Source organism: Onychomys torridus, chromosome 3, assembly GCF_903995425.1.
Source record: "Onychomys torridus chromosome 3, mOncTor1.1, whole genome shotgun sequence".
Taxonomy (NCBI): Eukaryota; Metazoa; Chordata; class Mammalia; order Rodentia; family Cricetidae; genus Onychomys; species Onychomys torridus.
Window position 1 is genome coordinate 126120765 of NC_050445.1, and position 22467 is coordinate 126143231.

General features: G+C 48.9%; 1 protein-coding gene across 1 annotated transcript in view; it reads left to right on the forward strand.

Annotated features, from left to right (window-relative positions):
* Nucleotides 1–21918, forward strand: part of Tcf7l1 (transcription factor 7 like 1) — a 165266-nt gene extending 143348 nt beyond the window's left edge. The window contains 11 exon segments of the mRNA XM_036182347.1: nucleotides 207–290; nucleotides 581–622; nucleotides 15068–15200; nucleotides 16169–16271; nucleotides 16489–16572; nucleotides 16954–17097; nucleotides 17750–17909; nucleotides 18001–18108; nucleotides 19030–19105; nucleotides 21280–21662; nucleotides 21664–21918. Of these exon segments, the coding sequence (XP_036038240.1) occupies nucleotides 207–290; nucleotides 581–622; nucleotides 15068–15200; nucleotides 16169–16271; nucleotides 16489–16572; nucleotides 16954–17097; nucleotides 17750–17909; nucleotides 18001–18108; nucleotides 19030–19105; nucleotides 21280–21662; nucleotides 21664–21714 (1368 nt within the window). The 3' untranslated portion in view covers nucleotides 21715–21918.
* The last annotated feature ends 549 nt before the right edge of the window (nucleotides 21919–22467 follow it).

A 22467-nucleotide genomic window follows, 5' to 3' on the forward strand; every position in this document is an offset into this window, starting at 1 on the left:
CTGGCCGTGGTGACAGGATAATGGTGGCAGAGCAACTATACATGTATGCTATGCCATATTAGAATCATGTGGTAATGGAGGTGACTGTCCCCGTCCAGGGCCTGTGGGTTTATAGCTGGTGACCTCCCTGCCAGCCCTTTCTATATGCATCTTGGTGCTTGAGAGACTGCATCTCACCTGCTTCCTGTTTTCTGTGTCCTGTGCAGTACCTGCAGATGAAATGGCCCCTCCTCGATGTCCCCTCCAGTGCTACAGTCAAGGACACAAGATCACCATCTCCAGCACACTTGGTGAGTCTGTTTTAGCCGCCTGGGCCTCTCCTCCTGACTCCTTCCTACCTTCCAGAAGCTTCCTACGTCTGTCCCCCCAGTGTCTTGCTTTTCTCGCTGTGCTAAAATAGCTGACTAGGGCAACTCAACAGAGGAAGGGTTTGTTTGGCTCACAGTTTGGTGGGAGCGGCTGTCTGGTGGGGAAGCCGTGGTTGCAGGAGTGTGAGGCGGCTGGTTACGCTGCATCCACTGTCAGGGAGCAGAAAGCAGTTGGACGCTGGTGCTCAGCTCACTCTCTCCTTTTTGTTCAGTCTGGGGATCCTGCCCGTTGGATGGTGCCTCCCACATTCAGGGTGAGTCTCCCCCTCCTCAGTTAAATCTTTCTGGAAACACTCTTACGGACACACCTGGAGGGGGTTTCCATGGTGATTGTAAATCCAGTCTAATTGGCAATGAAGATTAACCCTCCACACTGTGTGGGCACAGTCAGGGGTTAACAAAGAGGTTACAGCTTAGACAGCCTCACCTTTTCGCCCACCTCAGCACATAGGCACGCACCACCTGGAATGCTTGATTGAAGACACATGGCCCTGACCATTAACCCCGCGTTCTTCCTGGACACCTGCTTCAAATCCTTCTCCACTTCCTAGAACAAGGAGTCCTTTCTGTCCGGTCGGTGCTCACTCGGCACACCTCTTCTCCCCATAGCTGCAAGGCTGCAGTTAAAGCAGCTCTTCTCTACCAGCTGTTTCAGGGAAGCATCCATTAAAACAGGGACAATGGCCCCTCAGCACAGCTGTGGTCACACTGGGCTTTGGAGGAAAGGGGAGAGAGTCCTGGGAGACAAGGTCAGTGGGGTCCCAGCAGGGCTCCTCAGCTCCTGGAGACTGAAGTCCAAAGCATATAAGAAATGATGCTGGAATATAACTTTGCATTCCATCTTCCAGGAAGGAAGGAAGGCAGGCAGGCTCCGAGCGGATGCCCACCAAGCTAATCTGTGCTGTCCTGTGAGTCTCCGAGTCATAGAGGACCTTCACCTTTCTCAGCCTGTTCACTTTACAGACAGGAGACCAAGGCTTCTTCACTGCCAGCCATACTAGCTACAAAGCCTTAGGGATCCACAGCGATTTTAGCAACTGTTAGAGACAAATTTGAAGATCTAGGAAAGCAGAGTATATTGTGTAAAATGAACTCCCACATCACCATCACTCACGTTCCCCCTCTTGCCACTCTTACTGTACAGTAAATCCCAGACATATTATTTTCTCACCCAGGACATTTTAAGATACACTGAGAATCCTTGCTCATTAAAAGCTCAGAGGCTAGCTGTGAGGAAGAAGAATACACAGAATATAAAAATAGAGGTGCAGTGAGCTTATGTGGTTTCCAGCAATCACGCGACCAGCTTAGAGTGGTAGAGCCCTTGGTAGTTTACAACATGATGTCATGTGTGGCTCTCAGATGACTGTCACAGCCATCTGTCAGGAGGTGGACAGGAATAACCATGTAGGGCAGAGCCAGCCACCCAGGGCAGGCTGTCCGACGACATGCACGGAACTAGTGGCAGGTTCAGTATCCTGTCACCAAAGCATTGAGCAGTTGGGCCATGGATGGGCCATGGTGGTGGTTCTGACTTGAGATGGTGAGAATGAGGTATTGGTGCCCTCTAGTGGCCTGAATCAGACACAGAGACGGACCTTTAGTCCATTTACCTTTCATTCGCTGTCTCCCTCTTTGCTTACCCTCACCCATCCTGTGGCACCTCGGGACCTCCTGCAGCAGACCCCAGAATGTCAGGACTTGCTGCCCTCTCTCCTGTCCAGAGACGGTCTTTTCACAGGTTCCTTTTCAGGGACCCGATTTCCCTTTCAAATCTAACACACATTTCTGGATGTCCCGTCCTCCTTATGAGCATCACCATACTTGCCTTCTAATGTTCCCAACCCAGCTTCCCATGCTTTCATTGTCACATCTTCCCTGCCAACCTGTGACAGTCTGGCTCAGCTCTAACTGCCGTGTCCACTCATCTCCGTGATTTCTAGGCATCATCTAGGTGATACGGGACAGTGTTGACCGCTCCCACCTCCTCGACTCTGGGACACTATCATAATACTCAATGTTAGCTCTTGGCCTTTTTCTTTCTGGTCCCTTCCCCTCAAATAAACCAACTGCTCATGGCTTTCTTGGGGTGACAGAAAAGTGTGTGAAATTTCCTGACCTCTCGGGGGCTGCTTGCAGTTGCGGCTGCCAATCATCTGGCCACTGCAGATGAGTGCTCTGTGTATCATATCACAGCACACTGGGGAAACCGAGAACCCTGATTTTGTCTCAGAGCAGAGAAGCATGAACTGTTGGTACAGATTGCTTTATAGACAGCAAAGTGGACATTCTCCCAGCAAATTCCATAGCATCATACTCTGTATTCTAATATTGCAAGGCAAGGAAGCCGAGGGATGGCTCTGTAGATCTAGGTGCTTGCTGTCATGCCTGATGGTTTGAGTTGATTCCCAGGACCGACTTAGTGGTAGAGAACTGACCCCTACCAGTTATCCTCCAAGCTCCATAAGCAAACTTGAGAGCGAGACAGACAGACAGAGAGAGAGAGAGAGAGACTATGAATCTGAAGGGGAGAGAGAGGATAAATGTAATTTAAAAAAACCTGGGTGGGGGTTGGGGGTTTAGCTCAGTGGTAGAGTGCTTGCCTACCCCTTGGTTCGATCCTCAGCTTAAAAAAAAAAAAAACCTGGATGGGCGGGACATAAACAGGCAGCAGATGTCTGTAAATTTTAGGCCAGCCTGGTCTACATAGCAAGTTCAGACCAACCAGGGCTACAAAGGGAGACCTTGTATTAAATTAAATAGAAAGTGAAAGATTTAAACCTGAATGTTAAAAAAGGGGCGGGGAGGAAAGATCAAGGCACACACAAGAGGAAAGCCCTTCATATGAACCTGGAGTCCAGCAGCTCATCCAAACTCCTGAGAGGAGAGGAGGGCCTAAGGTGTCTGGGGAGGAGGCTGGGGACTGTGGCTGGGAAGCACTGCAGATTTGGATCCTGGCTTTGCTTCCTTCTCTTCTCCAAGCTCCAAGCCAATGACATCATCTCTTTGCCTCAGTTTCTTCATCTATTAAATGGGGATTAGAGGAACGCTGACGTCATAGAGTTGTACAGAAATGAGCCAGTGGGTTGTAATGAGTTCAGCATTGTGCCCAACACAAAGTAACTCTTCACTAACGCCTAGTTTTCCAAACCATCACCACACTACACCATCATTGCCACCACTACTGCCGCCATTGCTATTGTTAAGAAATTAAGAGAGGGAATGAACAATTAACATCCCGTTTAATTAGCAGAACTAAGAGGTAATGAGGACCTGAATTAGGTGCCAAAACAAATGGACAGATTGCGAAGGTAATAGAGATAATGAGCCCATAGAATTTAACATCGTAATCCCCCAAGGATATGATTTAATTGGGCTGGGGTGGGGCTGGTATCTTAGTTTTTTAAGCTCCCCACGGCGACTCTAAGGGGCAGCCAGAGTTGAGACTCATTCCCATAATTGCAAATCAAAGCCCGGAGGCAGGGAAAGAGGAGCTCCCCACATCCCTAATGACTTAGCATGACTCCTCGGCAAGCCAGAGGTGTGAGCAGAGCTTGAAGTTTCCTAGGTCGCAGGCACAGAAGCTGGGGCATTGGTTTTTCTTTTCTTTCTTAATTAGAGAAATAAAAACACTCTAGATTATGAAAATTTAGTTTAGATCAGAAGTAAAATATTTGAAGACGTTGTTTGCCCAGGGAGTAGGGCCAATGAAGAAAATAGGCTACATACTTGCAGAGATTTGGTGAGTCATGGACAGTCTGACAGGGAAGGGTGTCCAAACAAGTCATAACCCGGCTGTGATGGGGGCGGGGCTGAGTGTTACTATGACTTCCATTTACACCTTTGAGGCAAGCTGGGGGTGAAAAAAAAAAAAAAAACGGGGAAATGGCCTCTGTTACTGTTCGGTTTTCCTGCTTTGCTTTGATATAAAGATTTTATTTTATTATTTGATTTTATGTGCACGAGTGCTTGCCTGCCTCTCTGTGTACCATGTGCATTCTTGGTGCCTAGAGAAGACGTACAAGGGTGTCAGATCCCCCAGAGCAGTGGTTCTCAACCTGTTGAGTCACAAACCCTTTGGGATCAAATGACCCTCTCACAGGGCTTGCCCAAGACCATTAGAAATCACAGATATTTACATTACAATCCATAACATTAGTGAAATTACACCTATGAAGTAGCAATGAAATAATTGTATAGTCGGAGGTCACCACACCGGTGAGGAACTGTATTAAAGGATCACAGCATTAGGACGGTTGAGAACCACTGCCCTGGAAATAATTAAAGATGGTTGTGAGCCACTGTGTGTGGGTGCTGAGAACTGAACCTGGGTCCCCTAGCAAAAGCAACCTGCTTTCTTAACCACGGAGCCATCTCTCCAGTCCCCTGTGTAACTATTTATGGTATTTGTTACCATAATCTCACTGTGGGGGACAGTTGTGCTGACCCCCCCACTGACTCTACCCTCCAGGCCCGAGTACTGCCTTTCACCACTCTGTTCCCGGAGTGCTGAGCAAAGAAAAAACCTGTCTCTGTCTTGTTCATAAACATTTACCAGCATCTTCCATATGCAGAGGAGAATTTGTTAAGGGAGTGGGGGATGGTCTGTGAGAAGATGGACAGTCCTTGTGTACATCTCCTTACTCCAGGGTCATCTCCTTCTTCTCATTCAGAAATGAGAAATGGCACACATAAACGACAAGAGTCAGCTGTGGAGACATACGCCTATAATCCTAGGACCTAGGAAGCTGAGGCAGGCAACTCAGAAGTTCGAGCCAACATGGACTATATATATATATATATATAGCAAGGCCTTGTCTCAAAAAGCATAAAAATACAAAAAGGTATTATATATGCTGTGTTGCTTAAGAAAGTACCAAAGGACATAGAGGAAGACAGCTAGTATATGTGTTGCTACATGTCATTGGCGTGTGTGTGTGTGTGTGTGTGTGTGTGTGTGTGTGTGTGTGTGTTTACAGGCATTCACCACTGTACTTGGTTTCGAGGGTCTGAGGATTAATTCAGGGCCCCTTGCATGCTCAGCTGGTAAAGGTGCCTGCTCCCAAGCCCGACAGCCTGAGTTCCATCCCCGAAATCTACATGGTGGAGGGAGAGAAGAGATTCCCCCAAGCTGGCCTCTGACTTCCACACACATGCACACACTCACGAAAAGTAAACTAATAAAAGCGTACTAGCATGTTTAAAGGGAGCAATATTACTAATAGAACAAGGGGGAAAGGCTGGTGAGTCAAAGGACGGAAGCCCGCAGCCCGTGGCCACCATTACACCGGTATTTTAACAGGGAATACCCTATTTTACCATTGTACGTTGGGTCATTCTCAGAAGCGTTGGAGAGCTGTGTGTCAGATGACTAGGGCCTGAGTCAGTCGGTGCCTGGATGCTTTCCTTCTAAGGACCACAGTCTCACTGCCCGAGCCTGAGCCCCACCACGCTGAGAAGCCTGGTGTTGCTTAGCAGGTGAACGCTCTCAAAATCACTCGATGGGATTTCCCTTTTCGTATCATACATTGCAGAGGGCGTGTGGTGGCACACATCTGTCATCCTAGCACTTGAAGAGTTAGGGGCAGGATGGCCAAGAGGAGTTTAAGGTCATTCTCAGCTACATAGTCAGTCCAAGGCCAGCCTGGGTTCCGTGAGGGAGGTCTATCTATCTATCTATAAATGAATAAATGAAATTTGTATGTGGTTATGTGCAACCCTATCTATCTATTCATAAGCAAATAAATACTGGGTTCATAAATAAATGAAATTTATGTGTTGCTTCTCCATCTCACCAGATGACCTGTGTAAACCTAGAAGTCTCCAAAATCCATAAGTCTGTGGCCCACTCCATTCCTCTCCATACCGACTATACTTCTTTTTACTTAATAGTAATTTTTTTATTTGGCTGGAGCTAAATTCAGACTTTCCTATCTGAAGCTCCCACATACTTTTCATCTGGACTACAAATCCAGCTCCTGGGGTTTTTCTTCTTCCTCCCTCTGTGTATGTTTTTCCCTTTTCCGTTTCTGATAAGTTGATAGTAACTTAGAAATGTGATCTCTGAACACCTTAGGTTTCTTAAGAACAAAAATATTTGCTTAAGTAACCACAGGAGAGTTATCAAAACATCAAGAAAGGAACATTAGGACCTGAAGAAATTGCTCGGTCGGTCAGTAAGGGTGTATGCTGTATGAACATGACAACCTGAATTCAAATCCCCAGCCCCACACTCAAAAGGGGAAGGATGGGCCATGCATGTGTCCCGTAACCCCGTGCACACCAGCTCCAGTTTCAGTGGGAATGAAGTGGGAAGTGGCACATTAGGGCACCCCAGGTCCTCTTCTGACCCCCCTGCACACACAACCAAAAGAGAAGAAAGGTCACACGTCACACAGTTCCCTCGCGGCCTTAGTTAGGGTTCTCCTGCTGTGAAGAGACACTATGACCACGGCAACACTTACAAAGAAACCATTTAACTGGGGTGGCACGCTTACAGTTTTAGGGGTTCAGTCCATTATCCTCATGATAGGGAGCATGGCGGCATGCAGACAGACGTGGTGTTGGCTACATATTGACCGGAAGGCAGCAGGAAGTCATCTCTCAGCCCCACTGAAGGAATCTGGAGTGAAAGAGACCTCCATGCCCACCCCCACAGTGACACACTTCCTCCTCGCCGCGCCCCTCCTTTTGGGGGCCATTTTCTTTCAGCACTAGCCCATAGTAAGAACGGTCCTGTCTTCCCTGAGAGTCCCATCTGCACTCATCCGTTGGGTTTCCAGTCAGGGGCCCCAGCCCTGCTCTGCTTTCCTTGGCTCTCAGGCCAGCCAGCCTTTTCATTGTCCGGCTTTTCTGTTGTCAGGTTTGTTGAGCCTCACGTAGCTCAGGCTGGCCTCAGACTTGGAACTTTCCCAGGGATGGCCTTGAACTCCTGACCCTCCTTCCTCTGCCTCCCGAGTGCTAGGATTGCCACCATGCTCAGTTTATGCAGTGGGCAAGATCGAACCCAGGACTTTCCAGCACTCTGCCTGCCGGTTTGAGTCTGTCTGACGTTCTCTCACGGCTATGTTTGTGCGTGGTAGGCAAGAATACCACTGTGTTGATGCCATTCGTCAGGAGCAGGCCCACTGTGTCAATATGGCCCCATGTTAGAGATGTTGGCTTTGGGATTAGCTGGTGCCAGGTGTTCCCACTGTGGTGCTGCTGTCCCCCCCCCCCCAGGTGGTTAATGAGTGCTCTGTGGGGAGAGGATTGGAAGTTGCATGTGCTTTCTCACCAAATAGTTACCCACTGAGTTTGAACTCGGGAACTGCATCCTTCCTTCTATTCCAGTGGTTCTCAACCTTCCCAATGCTGCGACCCTTTAATACAGTTCTTCTTTGTGAGGTGGTGACCCTCAACCCTAACATCATTTTCCTTGCCACTTCATAACTGTAATTTTGCTACTGGTCTGAAGCTAATGTTTTCCGATGGTCTTGGGCGACCCCCATTAGTTATCTGGCCCTGGGGTCGTGACCCCCAGGTTGAGAACCATGGTTCTATTCCTTTCTACAATCTTTTGTCTTCTTTGAAAAACTTTACCCCTCCCCTTCTCTAACTTTCACATAGAACAGAATCAACATTGTAGAGAATCAAATTTGTGCCCTTGATAACACAGAGAGCTAAACGGATCAGTGGGGGTCAGTGAGATGGCTCAGCAGGTAAAGGGACTTGGCGCCTAGCTTGATGGATGACCCAAGTTTGAGGTCCATGCTTGGGCCCCACACGATGGAAGGAACCAGTCTACCGCAGCAAGTTGTCTTCCGTGCACACGTGAGTGTGTGCGTGTTTACACACACACACACACACACACGCACACACGCACACACGCACGCACGCACGCAGTGGTTTTGAGACATTGTCTCCCTCTAGTCATGGCTGGTCTCAAACTCACAGAGATCCGTTGTGCTGGCTAAAATGGACTTTAAGCATGAACTTAGAGACTGTCATCAGGGAAGGGTCTGAAGCCAGCCCAGATCACAAGGCAGAACCCCGTCTCGAAGCTGTTTCCCCCCAGACACACAGGAAGGGATGGCGGCGGCGGCGGCGGCTGAGGGAAGATGAAGTAGCCGTTGTTTCTCCTTGTCTCCCACTACCAGAATGGGGAGGCCAGAGCTCTGGTTAGGAAGGGTTTCTCCCAGGGGTTCTATTAGTGCCCCAGCTTGCAAAGCCTTCCAGATAGACCATTGCACAAAAGCACCTGCAGGCACATTCCAGTTCCCAGAGATTTATCTCCTGCTGTCCCACACACAGGTCCTTGTCTTATCTGTGCATCTTTCCTGGCCTGCAGCGTGGTCCTGGTCAGGTCCTAGGGGCTGGAAAGTTTCAGTTTGGATTTCTGTGTTATGCTGTTTTAGAAACATGGTCTCTCTATAGAACCCAGATTGGCCTCAACTTCATTTCTTTTTAATTTTAAAAATTGTGGGGGAGGGGGCTGATGTGCTATGGCACATGTGTGGAGCTCAGAGGACAACTTGTGGAAGCCGGTTCTCTCCTTCCACCACGTGGGTCCCAGGATCAAACTCAGGCCGTCATCTCCCTGCCCTAACCTCAGCTTCTTCAAGCTATGGAAGCCAGGGTTACAGGTGTGACTCACTGCGCCCAGCCTGTTCGGAGGCACTAGAGCTCGAAGGCAGGGCTTTCCTGGTGTTCTGCTGCTGTGGACATGCTAACAGAGACCCCACTTCCTTCTCTTGTACAGTCCCCTGACCTCTGGTAGCTCCTCAAACACTCCGAGAGTCCTGCCACTTCAAGCCACCACGCTAGTGTCCCTTTGCCAGAATCCTCCTCCACCACCTTTTGCTTTGTGCCTGACTAGTTCCTGCCTTCGGTCATTAAGATTTAAGTCATTTTCTTGGTGACCTTTGGTGTGGCCTCCCTGATCAGCCTGACAAACACCTGCATTTCTTATCTGTCTTTCCAGTTTTCTTTTTCTCGGTGTTTATCAAACACTTACTCCATACTGTATTCATATACCATGAGGACAAGTACTGTTGTCTAAATAGAGCAGGTTCTCTCTGCTGGTGAGATTTATTTGTGTGAGTGTGTGTATCTGCATGAGTTTCTGTACACCACATATGTACAGGTGCCCTTGGAGGCCAGAAGGCATCAGTTTTACATGACAGACAGATGTGGGACACCATGTAAGTGCTGGGAACTGAACCCAGGTCTTCCACAAGAGCAGTAAGTGCTCCTAACCACTGAGTCATTTTTCCAGCCCCAGATAAAGTTCTCATTTTGCCTCCGTAAGACCTAGAACACGTCACGGAGTGAATACAAAAGTATGTCTTATTTATTTTTGTGACCCTTAATTTCCTATAAGGCAGTTTTCTCTGCTCTATTAGCTCCAGCTCTGTGGCTGTCCACCTCAGTGCCTATCCCATGAAGAGTCTCCACAGTCATGTAACCCATAAACGAAAGTGTCACTGCATTGGTCACAGTAGAGACAGAGTCTATGTGGGAGTCACATGTTTCCTCTGCTTGACAAGCTGGGGAAGGGGATTGCTAAAGAGCTTACAGTGAGAGTTGAGAGGTTTTGTTGGGCTGGGGATGTGCCTCAGCTGGTAGTATTTGCCTAACACACACAAAGCCCTGGGTTCCATCCCTAGCACTACAAAATGATGCACACCTGTAGCTGAAGAATGCAGGAGGGAGGGCCAGAAGGTCAAGGTCATCCTTAACTACATAGTGAATCTGAAGCCATCCTGGGCTACATGAGATCCTGTCTCAGAAAAGGGGGGGGTGGGGGCGTGGAAGAAGGAAAGCAATTGTTCCTCATTCGAGAGGTATTTGTCTATCAAGGAAGATGTCCAATTTTAGGTTTTATTTTATTTGTTTGTTTGGTATTTTGAGACAGGGTCTTTCTCCAGAGCCCTGGCTCTGGAGACCTCATTGTGTAGACCAGGCTAGCCCGGAACTCACAGCGATCCATTTACTTCTGCCTCTGGAGTTCTGAGATCAAAGGCGTGTGCCATCATGTCTGGGCTGGTTTCTTATGTACGTTTGTTTATTGGAGGGTAGAGGGGAAGCACATGCCTCATGGTGGGTTTGTGTGGGTCAGAGGACTACTTCCAGGAATCGCTTTCTTCTTCCACCTCGTGAGTTCCTGTGATTGAATTCATGTTGTCAAGCTCGGTGACACAAACCTTTACCAGCTGGGCTATTTCATCAGTCTCTCTTGTCCAAATTTTAATTAAGTTCCTCTTTGCCTCAGGTCTTGTTGCATGTAAATCTTTCCCCCTTATTTTCTGCACCAGCTGGCTCCTTCTGGAATATTTTGCTAATTTTAAGATAGTCTTGGGAGTAATTTAGAGACAGGTGGCCAGAAATTGGAGAGGAATCCAGGAACTGGCAGAAGGGAAGCAGGAAATTTGGGAGCAGTAGCTCTGCCGTTGTCGGGCCAGCAGTCAGGAGCACTCACTGCTCTCACAGAGGAACCTTCACAGTGGTTCACAACCATCCTGAGCCCAGCACCAGGGACCGATCCAGTGCCTCTGACTTCTGTGGTCACCAGACGTACACATGGTACTCATTCATACATACAGGCAAATACTCATACACATAAAATAAAATTGAACAATCTAAAACAAGTGGGCTGGAGAGATGGCTCAATGACTAAGAGCGCTGGCTGCTCTTCCAAATGTCCTGAGTTCAATTCCAGCAACCACATGGCGAGTCACAGCCATCTATAATGAGATCTGGTGCCCTCTACTGGCTCACAGGCATACATGCAGACAGAGAGCTATATGCATAAGAAATAAATAAATAAACCTTTAAAAAAAAGAAAAATCTGAAACAGAATTCATTTATGAAAGAGAAATAAGGCCGGTGTGGTTGCACACATCTTTGATCCCAGCACTTGGGAGGCAGAGGCAGGTGAATCTCTGAGTTCAAGACAAGACTGAGTTATAAACTGAGCTTCAGGACAGCCAGGGCTACACAGAGAAACCCTGTATCAAAAACAAAAACAAACAAACAAGAGAGAGAGAGACAGACAGACAGACAGACAGACAGACATATGCAGAGTTAGAAAGGAGACATTTCATGAATTTGCTTAAGGAAGAGCTTTGTAGGTATCTGTAATAGGGTGCATATAGAGAAGGTTGCTCTTGGCCATAAAACTTTAAGCAGTGAATTAACAAAAAATAAAAGAAGATCTGGGCAGATGGGCAGCAGGACACGCTCACTGTCATGGATACTCTTAAAACCTATGCATAATGGCTCAGCCTGGTGATCTGAGGTTGTAGCCCTGAAACCCATATGGAAGGAGAGAACAATTCACTGATCTCCACAAGCATACTGTAGCATGTGTGTGCTCATACACTTGCATACGCATGAACACACACACAAATAAATGTTTAAAATAATTTTAAATTAGGGCCAGGCAGTGGCAGCACACACCTTTAATCCCCAGCACTAGGGAGGCAGAGGCAGGTGGATCTCTGTAATTCAAGGCTAGCCTAGTCTACAGAGTGAGTTCCAGGACAGCCAGGAATGAAATGAAGCCTTACTGCGTGAAATGTGAGGTGTGCTGGAAGGAAATCGGAAGCTTCATGTTGAGGTGTAACAACACACTTATGTGCTGGTTCTTGTCTTGTAACACATCTCTGCTTAGCTGAGCCCACCTAAGGAGCCATTCAGGTCTTAGGAATACACTTAGGAACATTCAAGGAGCTTGGAGGTTGGGGGGTGCTGTTCCTGCAACAAACCTGAGGTTAAAAATGAAGAGACACAGCAAAGCTGATACTTTCTGTTGCCGGGGCTGGACGACAGAAGAAATGGAGCACCCCTTGGCTTAGCTGATCACCTGGGACAGATAGAAGAGCCGCAGTATGGCGGAACTGTAGTGGAGCCTGGAAGTCTGGGAGCTCTCCTTCCAATCCCATGTTTTGCCATCTCAGCAGGTTGTACCTGGAGGGACAAGGTCTGCTGGAGCCTGTGTCCCCCGCTTCCTGTCCCACCCCTTCGCAGGGGCTTTGTGATGTTTCAGAGAAGCCGATGGTACTGCAAACATGCTTGGTTTTCGTACTTCTCTGCTTTCTGCATAGTCTCTCACAAACAGCACCCCTGCCACCACCATCAAGAAAAGGTGGTCCTTGTCAGCAAGCACATCATTGATGGTGGGTAGAACTCTCGTTTTGAATACTGTTCGATGCCTACTGGAGTGTTAGGTGCCTTCCTGGGCAGCCATTGTGAAGTCCATGACCCCTTCCTGAGTGATGAAAAAGAGAAGGCTCTACTCTCTCCTGAGCCATAAACTTCCATGCACCTGATTGCTGATCAGGTTAAGAAGGGGAAGACATAATGGGGAGGGGGCTCTGGTGGAGGGTTTTCCATGGGGGAGCCATTAGGGGTTCCCTTTACTTTGGGCTTGAAGTACACCCTGAAGTGTGAGGGGGGTGGCCTTTACTTCCCTAAGAGCTGCAAGTTTGAAGAGATTCAAACCTGGAAAAGACTGAAGCAGGTTGTGGTGGCCACAAGCCAGCCTAGGTTACAATTAAACCCATGCCCTAGAAAGGTAAAGACGGGCTAAGGGAGATGGCTCAGCAGATAAAGAGCTTGCTCTGAAAGTGTGGGACCAGAGGGAGTTGGGATCCTCAGAAGTCATATAAAACCTAGGCCTGTGTGGCAGCCTCCTCTAGGCTCAGTAGATAAAGACCCCTAGGCAAGCAGTCTAGCCAAAATCAGTAAGCAACAGTTCAGCACGAGACCTGCTCAGTAAGTCAAAAGGAGAATGGTCAAAGAAGATGACCCGATGTCAACTTGGGCCTCCATATGAGTAGACGCACACAAAACTTGAAAATGGACAAGACACCTGGGCTGAGGAAGTGCTCGGGCTATGTAGCTCGCAGGAAGGATTGGCTCTGTTCTGGATGGGTGCATTCCTCGAGGAGCAAGCCCCTGTGTCTTCACTGAGGTTGTCCACCGAGGCTGTACATTCCTGATCCATGACCTCAGCTGTGTTCATCAGCCCTGGGGGCAGCTGGAGAGAGGAGAGTGAGGAGAGCAAAGTAGGACTACAGCCTGAAAGAAGAGGCCAGACTTAAAACAGTTCGTTCTTACTTCCCTTCTGGCCCCTGGAAGTTCATTTTCTGAACAACGTTGCCCCCTAGTGGCAGATAATAGCCCACAGGACGTCTAGGTTGTTTTTATACCTAGATTTGCAAATTGAACTCCTTGCTCTGTGTTCTTTGACTCAATGGCACTGGGGGGGGGGGGCAACTGAGACTTTTTACTAGAGGGAGGGAGGCAGAGAGAGAGAGAGAGATAGACAGACAGACAGACAGAGAGTGCTATATCCCAGGCTGGCTTTCACCTCGCTATGTAGCAAAGAATGACCTTCAACTCCTGATCTTTCTCCTTCCACTTGCCCAGTGCAAGTGCCTGGGATACAGATACATACCACCAGACCCAGTTCATGCAGTGCTTGGGATCAAACCCAGGCCTTCAAGCATGCCAGACAACTGAGCTTCACACCTCAGCCCAAGACTTACTATACAATAACAAGATGATACAAATAAGGATAAATTAAAAACTGAGGCATGAAGGCTAGAACAGATGATCATGAGTTTGAGACTAGCCTGGACCATATAATGAGATGATGTCAAAAATAATAAATGACATGAGAAGGTGGTGGCAGGGGCTGGCTTACGTGGTGTGATTATGTAGCAGTCATTGTTTTAAATCATAGTTCATGTATTTTCCCAGTTGAGATGGTTTTGTGTAATTCTTTTTTTTTTCAGTGTGTGTGTGTGTGTGTGTGTGTGTGTGTGTGTATCTATCCTCCCACCTCCATGAGAATGGAAGGTATTCTCGTGGAGGTCAGATGACCTACAATGTGGGTTCTAGGTATAAAACTCAGGTTGTCAGGCATGGGAGAGAACACCATGACCCACTGAACCATCTGACCACTCTCTATAATTCTTCTGTCCCTTACGTTTCTTTAGTAATAGTCCCATTGTGATTATAATACCAATAGTCACCCTTTGACAAACCATCCCCAAGAAACCCAAGTTCATCCTTTGGACGCACTGGGCTCTTAGCAATCTGATGTCAGAATTAGTTATTGTCTGTGCTTTTAGTCATGGTCTGTTTGTGGGTAGAGAACCATTGGTGATGCCAGTGGATAAAGTGAGAATAGTCCTCACGCTACCACGTCTAGCAAGCACAGAAGGCTTAGGAAGTTGCTCACTGTAAAGCCCGTGACCACCACCAAGGCCAGCAGCACGGCTCATAATCGGGATGGGCTTTCCACCCCTTGCTCTGCTACCTTATCTGCAGAAAGACCTGTGAGCCTAGGAAGCTGCAGGAAGTAGCAGAGAGTTAAGAGTGCCCGTCATCCGTAAGTCTGAACTTGGTAACGAACCTGAGATCTCCTTTTTCCATGGAAGCAGTCTAGAAAGTGTGCCAAGCCCTTTCCCACCTAGGCGCCATAGCCCATTAGAACTGAGTGGCCCATGGATGCCCACTGCATTTGTGAAGAGGTGCTGTGCAGGGTTAGTGAGGGGTTTGCCATCCTCTCCTCTCTAGGCCTACTATGAGGACTGGATAGGACGTCGCACAGAAAGGAACCAGCACACATTCCACCAGTGAGTGACAGCTGGTTGTACACACCATCTCCCTGGCCTCTCTGCCTAGTCCATCTTCTCTCTCTCTTGCAGTCCAACAAGGTTCCTGTTGTTCAGCACCCTCATCACATGCACCCGTTGACACCCCTCATCACCTACAGCAACGACCACTTCTCCCCTGCGTCCCCTCCCACGCATCTCTCCCCAGAGATCGATCCAAAGACAGGTGAGTGGTCCCTGGTTCAGGCTGTGCTCTCATGGGGTGGCCAGCTTTCCTTTGGGGTGGGGTACTTGAATGAATAAGATCTGTGTTCAGATCTTGTTGCAGCTCTCAAAAGCTTGCTTGCCTTGCCGGTTCGCTGGAGTAGTGTTTTGTTGTTTTGGTCTGGTGGGTTTTGTTTGTTTGTTTAGTTGGTTTTAACCTATGCCCTCCACCTCTCCACACTAAGAGGCCATTGTGAGGACTAGAAGCAGGGAAACCAGGGTACCATTGTAAATTCAGAGTGCTGTCCAGTCTATCTGAGGCTGTGCCTCCATAAACCAGGATGTATGCCTTCACCATACATTTCAAATAGGAGCCTTCTGGACAGACTTTAAAATAGCTATAAAACAGAGGGCGGGTCTGACTTGATGTGTTGTTGGTGATAATTAACTGCCCACCATACCTGTCCATCCCTGGGAGCCAAGGTCTTCATAACATTCCTACTGAGTCACTGTGGTTCTAAGAAGTTTCAGAGCCCTTGTTTGGAGAAATAATGATCATTGTAGGGTGGTAGGGTTGGTAAATGTAGAGTGAAAATCCAGAGTTTAGAGGCAGGGTGGTTTATTGGCAGAACAAGTTTATTGTACTGGGAATGAAGCAGGTTTCCTAGAACATTAGTTAAAGGTGACTCGGGGTACTTTTTGCTCTCTGTTGGGTATGTCCTGGACCCTGTATGCATCCTTGTCCAATCAACAAAAGAAAGTTACAACCACAAAGATACTAGAGAGAAGGTTTATGGGTCCTCCCGCCCTTGGATGCCCTTGAGTGGCAGCCCAGAGCTGCTAGCTGGTGGAAAGGGCAGAAATGAGAGACAAGGGCTTCCCAGGGTGTGGACACCCGGGGCATGCAGGAGAAGGAGCTCCTGTTGGGTGTTATGGAAGTTATAAAGATAGGGTGAGGGAAGTACTTGACGCATCTCTCTTTGGAAGCAGGAATCCCCCGACCTCCTCATCCCTCTGAGCTCTCACCATACTACCCACTGTCTCCGGGAGCTGTCGGACAAATCCCCCATCCCCTCGGCTGGCTTGTCCCACAGTAAGGAAACCTACCACCTCTCTTACCCTCATTGTCCCCTCTGCTGAGCTCTGCCTTCTGGACCCCAGAACTTAGACACCCTCAACTCCCACCTTGGCCAGCTTTCCCCCAGCTCCTCTGACTTCCTGCCTCTATTTCTCCTCATTTCAGCCCCCTCTGTCGTGGCCTAAACTCCCCTGTCTGACCAAATGATCTCGCTCTTTCCTCACCCTCACAGGCAAGGACAGCCTATGTACTCACTCCCTCCTGGTGGTTTCCGGCATCCTTACCCTGCCCTCGCCATGAATGCCTCAATGTCCAGGTTAGTCTTGGGGCTGTCAACATGAAGTGTTGGGATACTTGTCTATTAGTGAGTGCCACTTCTGGCCTCTCCCCTGTAGGTTAGTGAGCAGGTATGGGGTTCCCCGGTCCTTACTTCTCTTTGATGAGGGGCTACCTCTTGCCCAATGCTCCTTACACCACAACCCCATGGGATATGGACCTGAGGACTCCCCCACACACTTCTGTTTGTCATTCCTCCTGCATCCAGCACCAGGCTTGGGGACCTTGTGTGTGCGAGGGGAAGGAACAGCATCCTTAGGCATCCCCCCAAAACTGATATCCTAATTCTGCAGATGACAGCCGTCCGGGTGATACACAGCCCTTGCCTCTCTGTTCTCATTTGTTTCCATTTGTGATGCAGCCTGGTCTCAAGTCGGTTCTCTCCACACATGGTGGCTTCTGCCCATCCTGGCCTGCCTACGTCAGGAATCCCCCACCCTGCCATCGTCTCCCCCATTGTGAAGCAGGAGCCAGCACCCCCCAGCCTGAGCCCTGCAGTGAGTGCGTAAGTAAGAAGCCTCTGGATGGAGGGGATGTGAGCGACTGGCCAGTCTGCACAGCCCATGCCATTTGATTTCCTCTCTCCCGGTGTCCGCTTGCAATCTTAGCCCTGTCATCTCTCCTGGAGGCTGTTCTCTCTGAGTTTCTGCGACCCTTCCTTTAAGACTTTATGCACCCTTTCTCCTAGTCAGGTTCTAGTGGCTGTGAGGAATGAAGGAAGCTTTCAGCTTTCCTCCCTGCCCTCTCATCCCGGCAAAATGTGAGGCTGGGGGAGGAGAAAGAAATTCTCTCAAGGATTCGTGAGAGCTGATGCCAGAGCAGAGACCCAGACATTATCCTCTCTGCTGGAAAGACAGCAGGAAAGCCCACACACCAGGAGCACCGTGGCTGAGGAGCCCAGAGAGCCATGTCCTGCCTTCATTCTCTCTCCTCCAGCTCCTCCTCTTCCTCTTCTTTTTATTATTATTATTATTATTATTATTATTATTATTATTATTATTATTATTCCTCTCTCTGCCCAGATCCTTAAAGCAGTCACACATGGCTATACAAACAAGCCTCTCCTCCCAGAGGCCTTGGTCAGCTGCCTCAGTGAAGGCAGGGATCGGGGAGCCGGATGATGGTGGTTCCTAACCTATAACCACATTCCTCCACAGGAAATCCCCGGTCACCGTGAAAAAGGAGGAGGAGAAGAAGCCTCACGTGAAAAAGCCTCTAAATGCCTTCATGTTGTATATGAAGGAGATGAGGGCCAAGGTGGTGGCTGAGTGTACCCTGAAGGAAAGTGCAGCCATTAACCAAATCCTGGGAAGAAAGGTGAGGCCCGCCTTCCTGCTGTCTGGTCCTAGCATCTGGCCTCTCTGTCCCCACCCTGACTGCTCTTTGTGTCTTAACCTTCCTCCCTCAGTGGCACAACCTGTCCAGAGAAGAACAGGCCAAATACTATGAGCTTGCCCGGAAAGAGCGGCAGCTTCACGCTCAACTCTACCCAACCTGGTCAGCTCGGGACAACTATGTAAGTGTTCACACTGTTCCAGAACGCAGACCCCTCCCCACCCCCGCCCTCCCCCAGGAGCTGCACATGTGCGTCTTCCCGATGCAGAGGTGTGAGAAAGCAAGCAACTTCAATTTGCTTTTAGGGGAGAAGCCATGTTCTCTAGAAACAAGGAAGCCAAGTTTGAATTCTTAGGGAAGCCATGTCTAGAAATTCTTTGAAACTTGTCAGATTTTTAAATATATGCTTTTCTTCTCTCTCTCTCTCTCTCTCTCTCTCTCTCTCTCTCTCTCTCTCTCTTTTCTGGTAAGAGGGTTCATATCTGCATCAAATCTTCAGAGAGACCTGGGACACCACAGAAAAGATCAACCACCAGGCCAGGGCGATAGCTCAGTAGATAAAATGCTTGCTTTGCAAGAAGATGAATTTTAATCTTTGACACCTACATACAAAGCGGAGCGTGGTGCTGTGTTCTTAGACTGGAGAGGGGGAGGCAAGTCCTTGGGGTTCTCTAGCCAGCCTAGCCTGTGTGGCAAGTTCCAGGCCAGTGGAGAGACCTTGTCTCCAAAAAAGGTAGACAGTGCCTAAGGAATGACATCTGGTCCTCGGGTCCCCATGTGCATTGCATACATGCACAGCCCACACGTGCGTGCGCACACACACACACACACACACACACACACACACACACACACTGGGATGGGGGCTAAACAGAATAGCTTGAAGGCCCTCAAGACCAAGAGGCCTGGCTGCCCCAACCAGAGGAACTTTCTGAGAAAGAAGGGCAAGGTCGCTCTGCCTCCTTTCCCCTCCCAGTCCTCCAGCACCCTCACCAGGAGCAATCAAGAGAAGAAGGCTGGCCCCTGGTCTGGTCTGGGGTCCTCTTGCCAGACTGGTGTTATTCTCTCCCTAGTCATCTCATCCTGTGGCCATATTTTTCAGGGCAAGAAGAAGAAGAGGAAGAGAGAAAAGCAGCTGTCACAGACGCAGTCACAGCAGCAGATCCACGAGGCAGAGGGTGAGTCCTGGGCTGGGTCCTCCGGGAGGACACTGTTGTCAGCCCTGGGTTGGATCCCAACCTCCTCATATAAAACTCTGGGGGACTGGGGGGGGGCTGGGAGGGGGGTCTCCCGGTTTACGCTCCTTAAGATAATCAGCAATTTAAATGGAGAGAGGCCTACAGTCTTTTCAAAGCTCAGACATGTCTCATCCCACTGAGTTGTTGTCCCCTAAGGGTTATGTCCTGCATACAATAAAAACAGGAGTTAGCTGGAATTAATCTCTGAAATTAAAATCCCTTCCAAACGTGGCATGCTAGAGATAAACACAGTGCCTGGACTAGTTACTTGACAAAATAGCCAATACCTGACAAAGCAACATCAGGAAAGATTTGGTCTGTCTCAGAGCTGAGGGGGCTGTCCCTCATGGTGGCGGATATGGCAGCCGTATGTCACACCGTATTCTTGGTCGGTAGGGAGGGAGGTGAATGGGTGCCCAGCTTGCTTTCTCCTTTGGATTTAGTCTAGGACCTCTGCCTTTGTTCAGGCTGGATCCTCCTTGCTCTGTTAAAACTCTCTGGAAACATATGATGGACATACTTAGGGGTGTGTTTCCATGGTGATGGTGAAGCTTGACCATCACACCACTTATCTATAAATTCACCGGGATTAGGTGTTCTTTGGTTGCACGCCAGAAGAACAGTGTTTGCCTTTGTTCAGGAACCACATCCCACAAGAAGCTGAGCTAGATGACAGCTAGCACAGAGCGTTGTTCAGGGTGACGGGATTTTAGGTCCTGGCCTTCATCTCACGCTCATCTCAGTATAAAGCTGATGGGTAACGTGTGTAACTGCTTGTGCCATTTGTGGTACATTGGCCTCCTTTCTTCCACTTCCAGCAGGAAAATACAGAGACAATACAAAATCTGTTACATGCCACAGTGCTCAGCAGCAGTGAGTGCCCCATCTCTGTGCCATTAGCCGAGGATTTGAAAGCAAACTGCGTAGAGAGTCATCTCAACAGTTAAGGGGTTTAAGGAAGGGATGAAAAGGAGGAAGACTTGGAATTGCTTCTTTCCAATCAGATTCTGAGTGGGCCTTTGTCAGTTTGGGTATTTGATCTTCGGATTGTGCCTTCTCTGGGCATTCTTAACTGTAGTTTCCTAATCTTGGAATCTTTAAAAAGCCTGGAGATGTAGCCCAGTTGAAGGAATGCTTGCCTAAACATGCATGCAGCCCTGAGCCTGATGGCCAACAGCACATAAAACAGGGGTGGTACTGTGTGTCTATCCCAACACTCCAGAGGTTGGCTTCAGTCTGAGGCCAGCCTGGGATACATGAGAGCCTGTCTCAAGCAAACAAATAAATCAAGGACTGGAGATATAACTAGGTGGATAGTCTGGGCAAGCATGAGGACCTGTGTTCAGAGACACCCAGGACCCATGTGAAAGTCACCATGGCAGCCTGATCATCTAATCTACTAAAAACAACAGGCTTCATATCCAGTGAGAGACTCGAAAAGAGGGGGGAGGGTCTCAAGAGTTGGCTTGGCAGTGAAGAGTACTTGTGCCCATTTGTAACTCCAGTCATAGGGGAGCTAATGCCCTCTTCTGGCCTCCACAGGTACCAGGCACACACCTAGTACACCGACATACATGTAGGCAAAACACTCATACACAAGATAATTTTTTTTTAAAATTAAGATGTAAAGCAATAGAAGATGCCCAGACTTCATCCTTGCCCTCCACACACACCCCACAATATTTTTTTTTCAAGTATTTTTAAAGCAATCTTAATGTTTCCAATGTGTAGTCAATATCCTTTGGATTAGTTCCAGGGCCTCACCATACTCCACTCCTGAGATAGCTAATCTATGGGTGCTCAAGTCCCTTGAGTGAGGTGGCCTTGTATTTATATATAGCTTATGCGTATCTTCCATCTACCCGATACCAACTCTAGATGGCTTATAACGCCCCACACAATGAGTGCTGTGGAAATAGCTGTTAGGTTTTATTTGCTTAGGGGGAAAATGTGTTTAGTATGGACAGGTTTTTTCCCCTGAGTATTTCTCATGGGCTCTGAGTTGAATCCACATGAGTGGGAGCCACAGATCCACAAGGTTCACTGTACCTGCTTATTCCTCTGCCTCTCCCACTGCAATCAGCTGATCCTTTTTCCTTGTGTTTTCCCTTTAGGTGCTCTGGCCTCTAAGAGCAAGAAGCCATGTATTCAGTACCTGCCCCCCGAGAAGCCCTGTGATAGCCCTGCCTCCTCCCATGGCAGCACCCTGGACTCGCCTGCAACTCCCTCCACAGCCTTGGCCTCGCCTGCTGCCCCCGCGGCCACCCACTCGGAGCAAGCCCAGCCTCTGTCCCTCACCACCAAACCGGAGGCCCGAGCCCAGCTGGCTCTCCATTCAGCTGCCTTCCTGTCAGCTAAGGCCACAGCCAGCAATTCCAGCCAGATGGGCAGCCAGCCCCCACTGCTGACCAGGCCTTTGCCCCTGGGCTCCGTGCCCGCTGCTCTGCTGACCTCTCCCCCTTCCTTCCCAGCCACCCTCCATGCCCATCAGACCCTTCCCCGTGCTACAGGCTCAGCCTCTTTCCTTGGTCACCAAGTCTGCCCACTAAGCTGCCCCTGTTCTATGCAGGCTGTCTTGGGACTCAAAGTAGTTAGTTGATTCAGACAAGAGGAGGGGGGGAAGAAAAAAAGGAAACATTATTGGTCAATATTTGACCACTCTGGACTGTGCTGTAAAGTGACTGGTAACAACAGTGCTTTACGGGTGTAGATGTAACCAATAGCTGATCTTCAGGCTTTTTTAAAAAAAGAAAAAGAAAAAAACAAAACAAAATCTTCCTTACCCCCCCCCAAAAAAAATACCTTCACAAGAAAGCACTGAAAAGCAGTGTGTCGCTCGCTCTCTCCCCATGTGCTGTGGTAGGTGTACCTGGGCGGAAGATGCCTCTCTACCTCTTCTCTTCCTGACTTTCTGCCCTCCCCTGTCCTCACCAGCTCCCACCTGCCCCAGCTCCCCGCACCACGTCTGCAACTTTGCGTGGCCTGGAGTTCTAGCCTGGCTCCCCTTCCTCCGGGTCACTCCTGTTCCCTAGCGCAAGTTTTTGTCATGTGTTCAACAAATACCACCGGTTCATGCCCCTTCATCCTCTGCCCAGTGTAAGGCCACGACCATGTGTGACGACATCTTGGCCTGACCAGTTCCCACCAGCGTACCCTCTCCCTCTTCAGGCCCCAAGGGGCCAGCCTCCAGCTTGTGGTGGGGAACGAGGTCCTTCCTCTGAAAAGGTCCCCCCCACCCCTTGAAGGGACTCAAGGTGCCTCCAAGAAGTCTGTGTTCCTCTCTGGTGCCCAGTTGAGTTTTC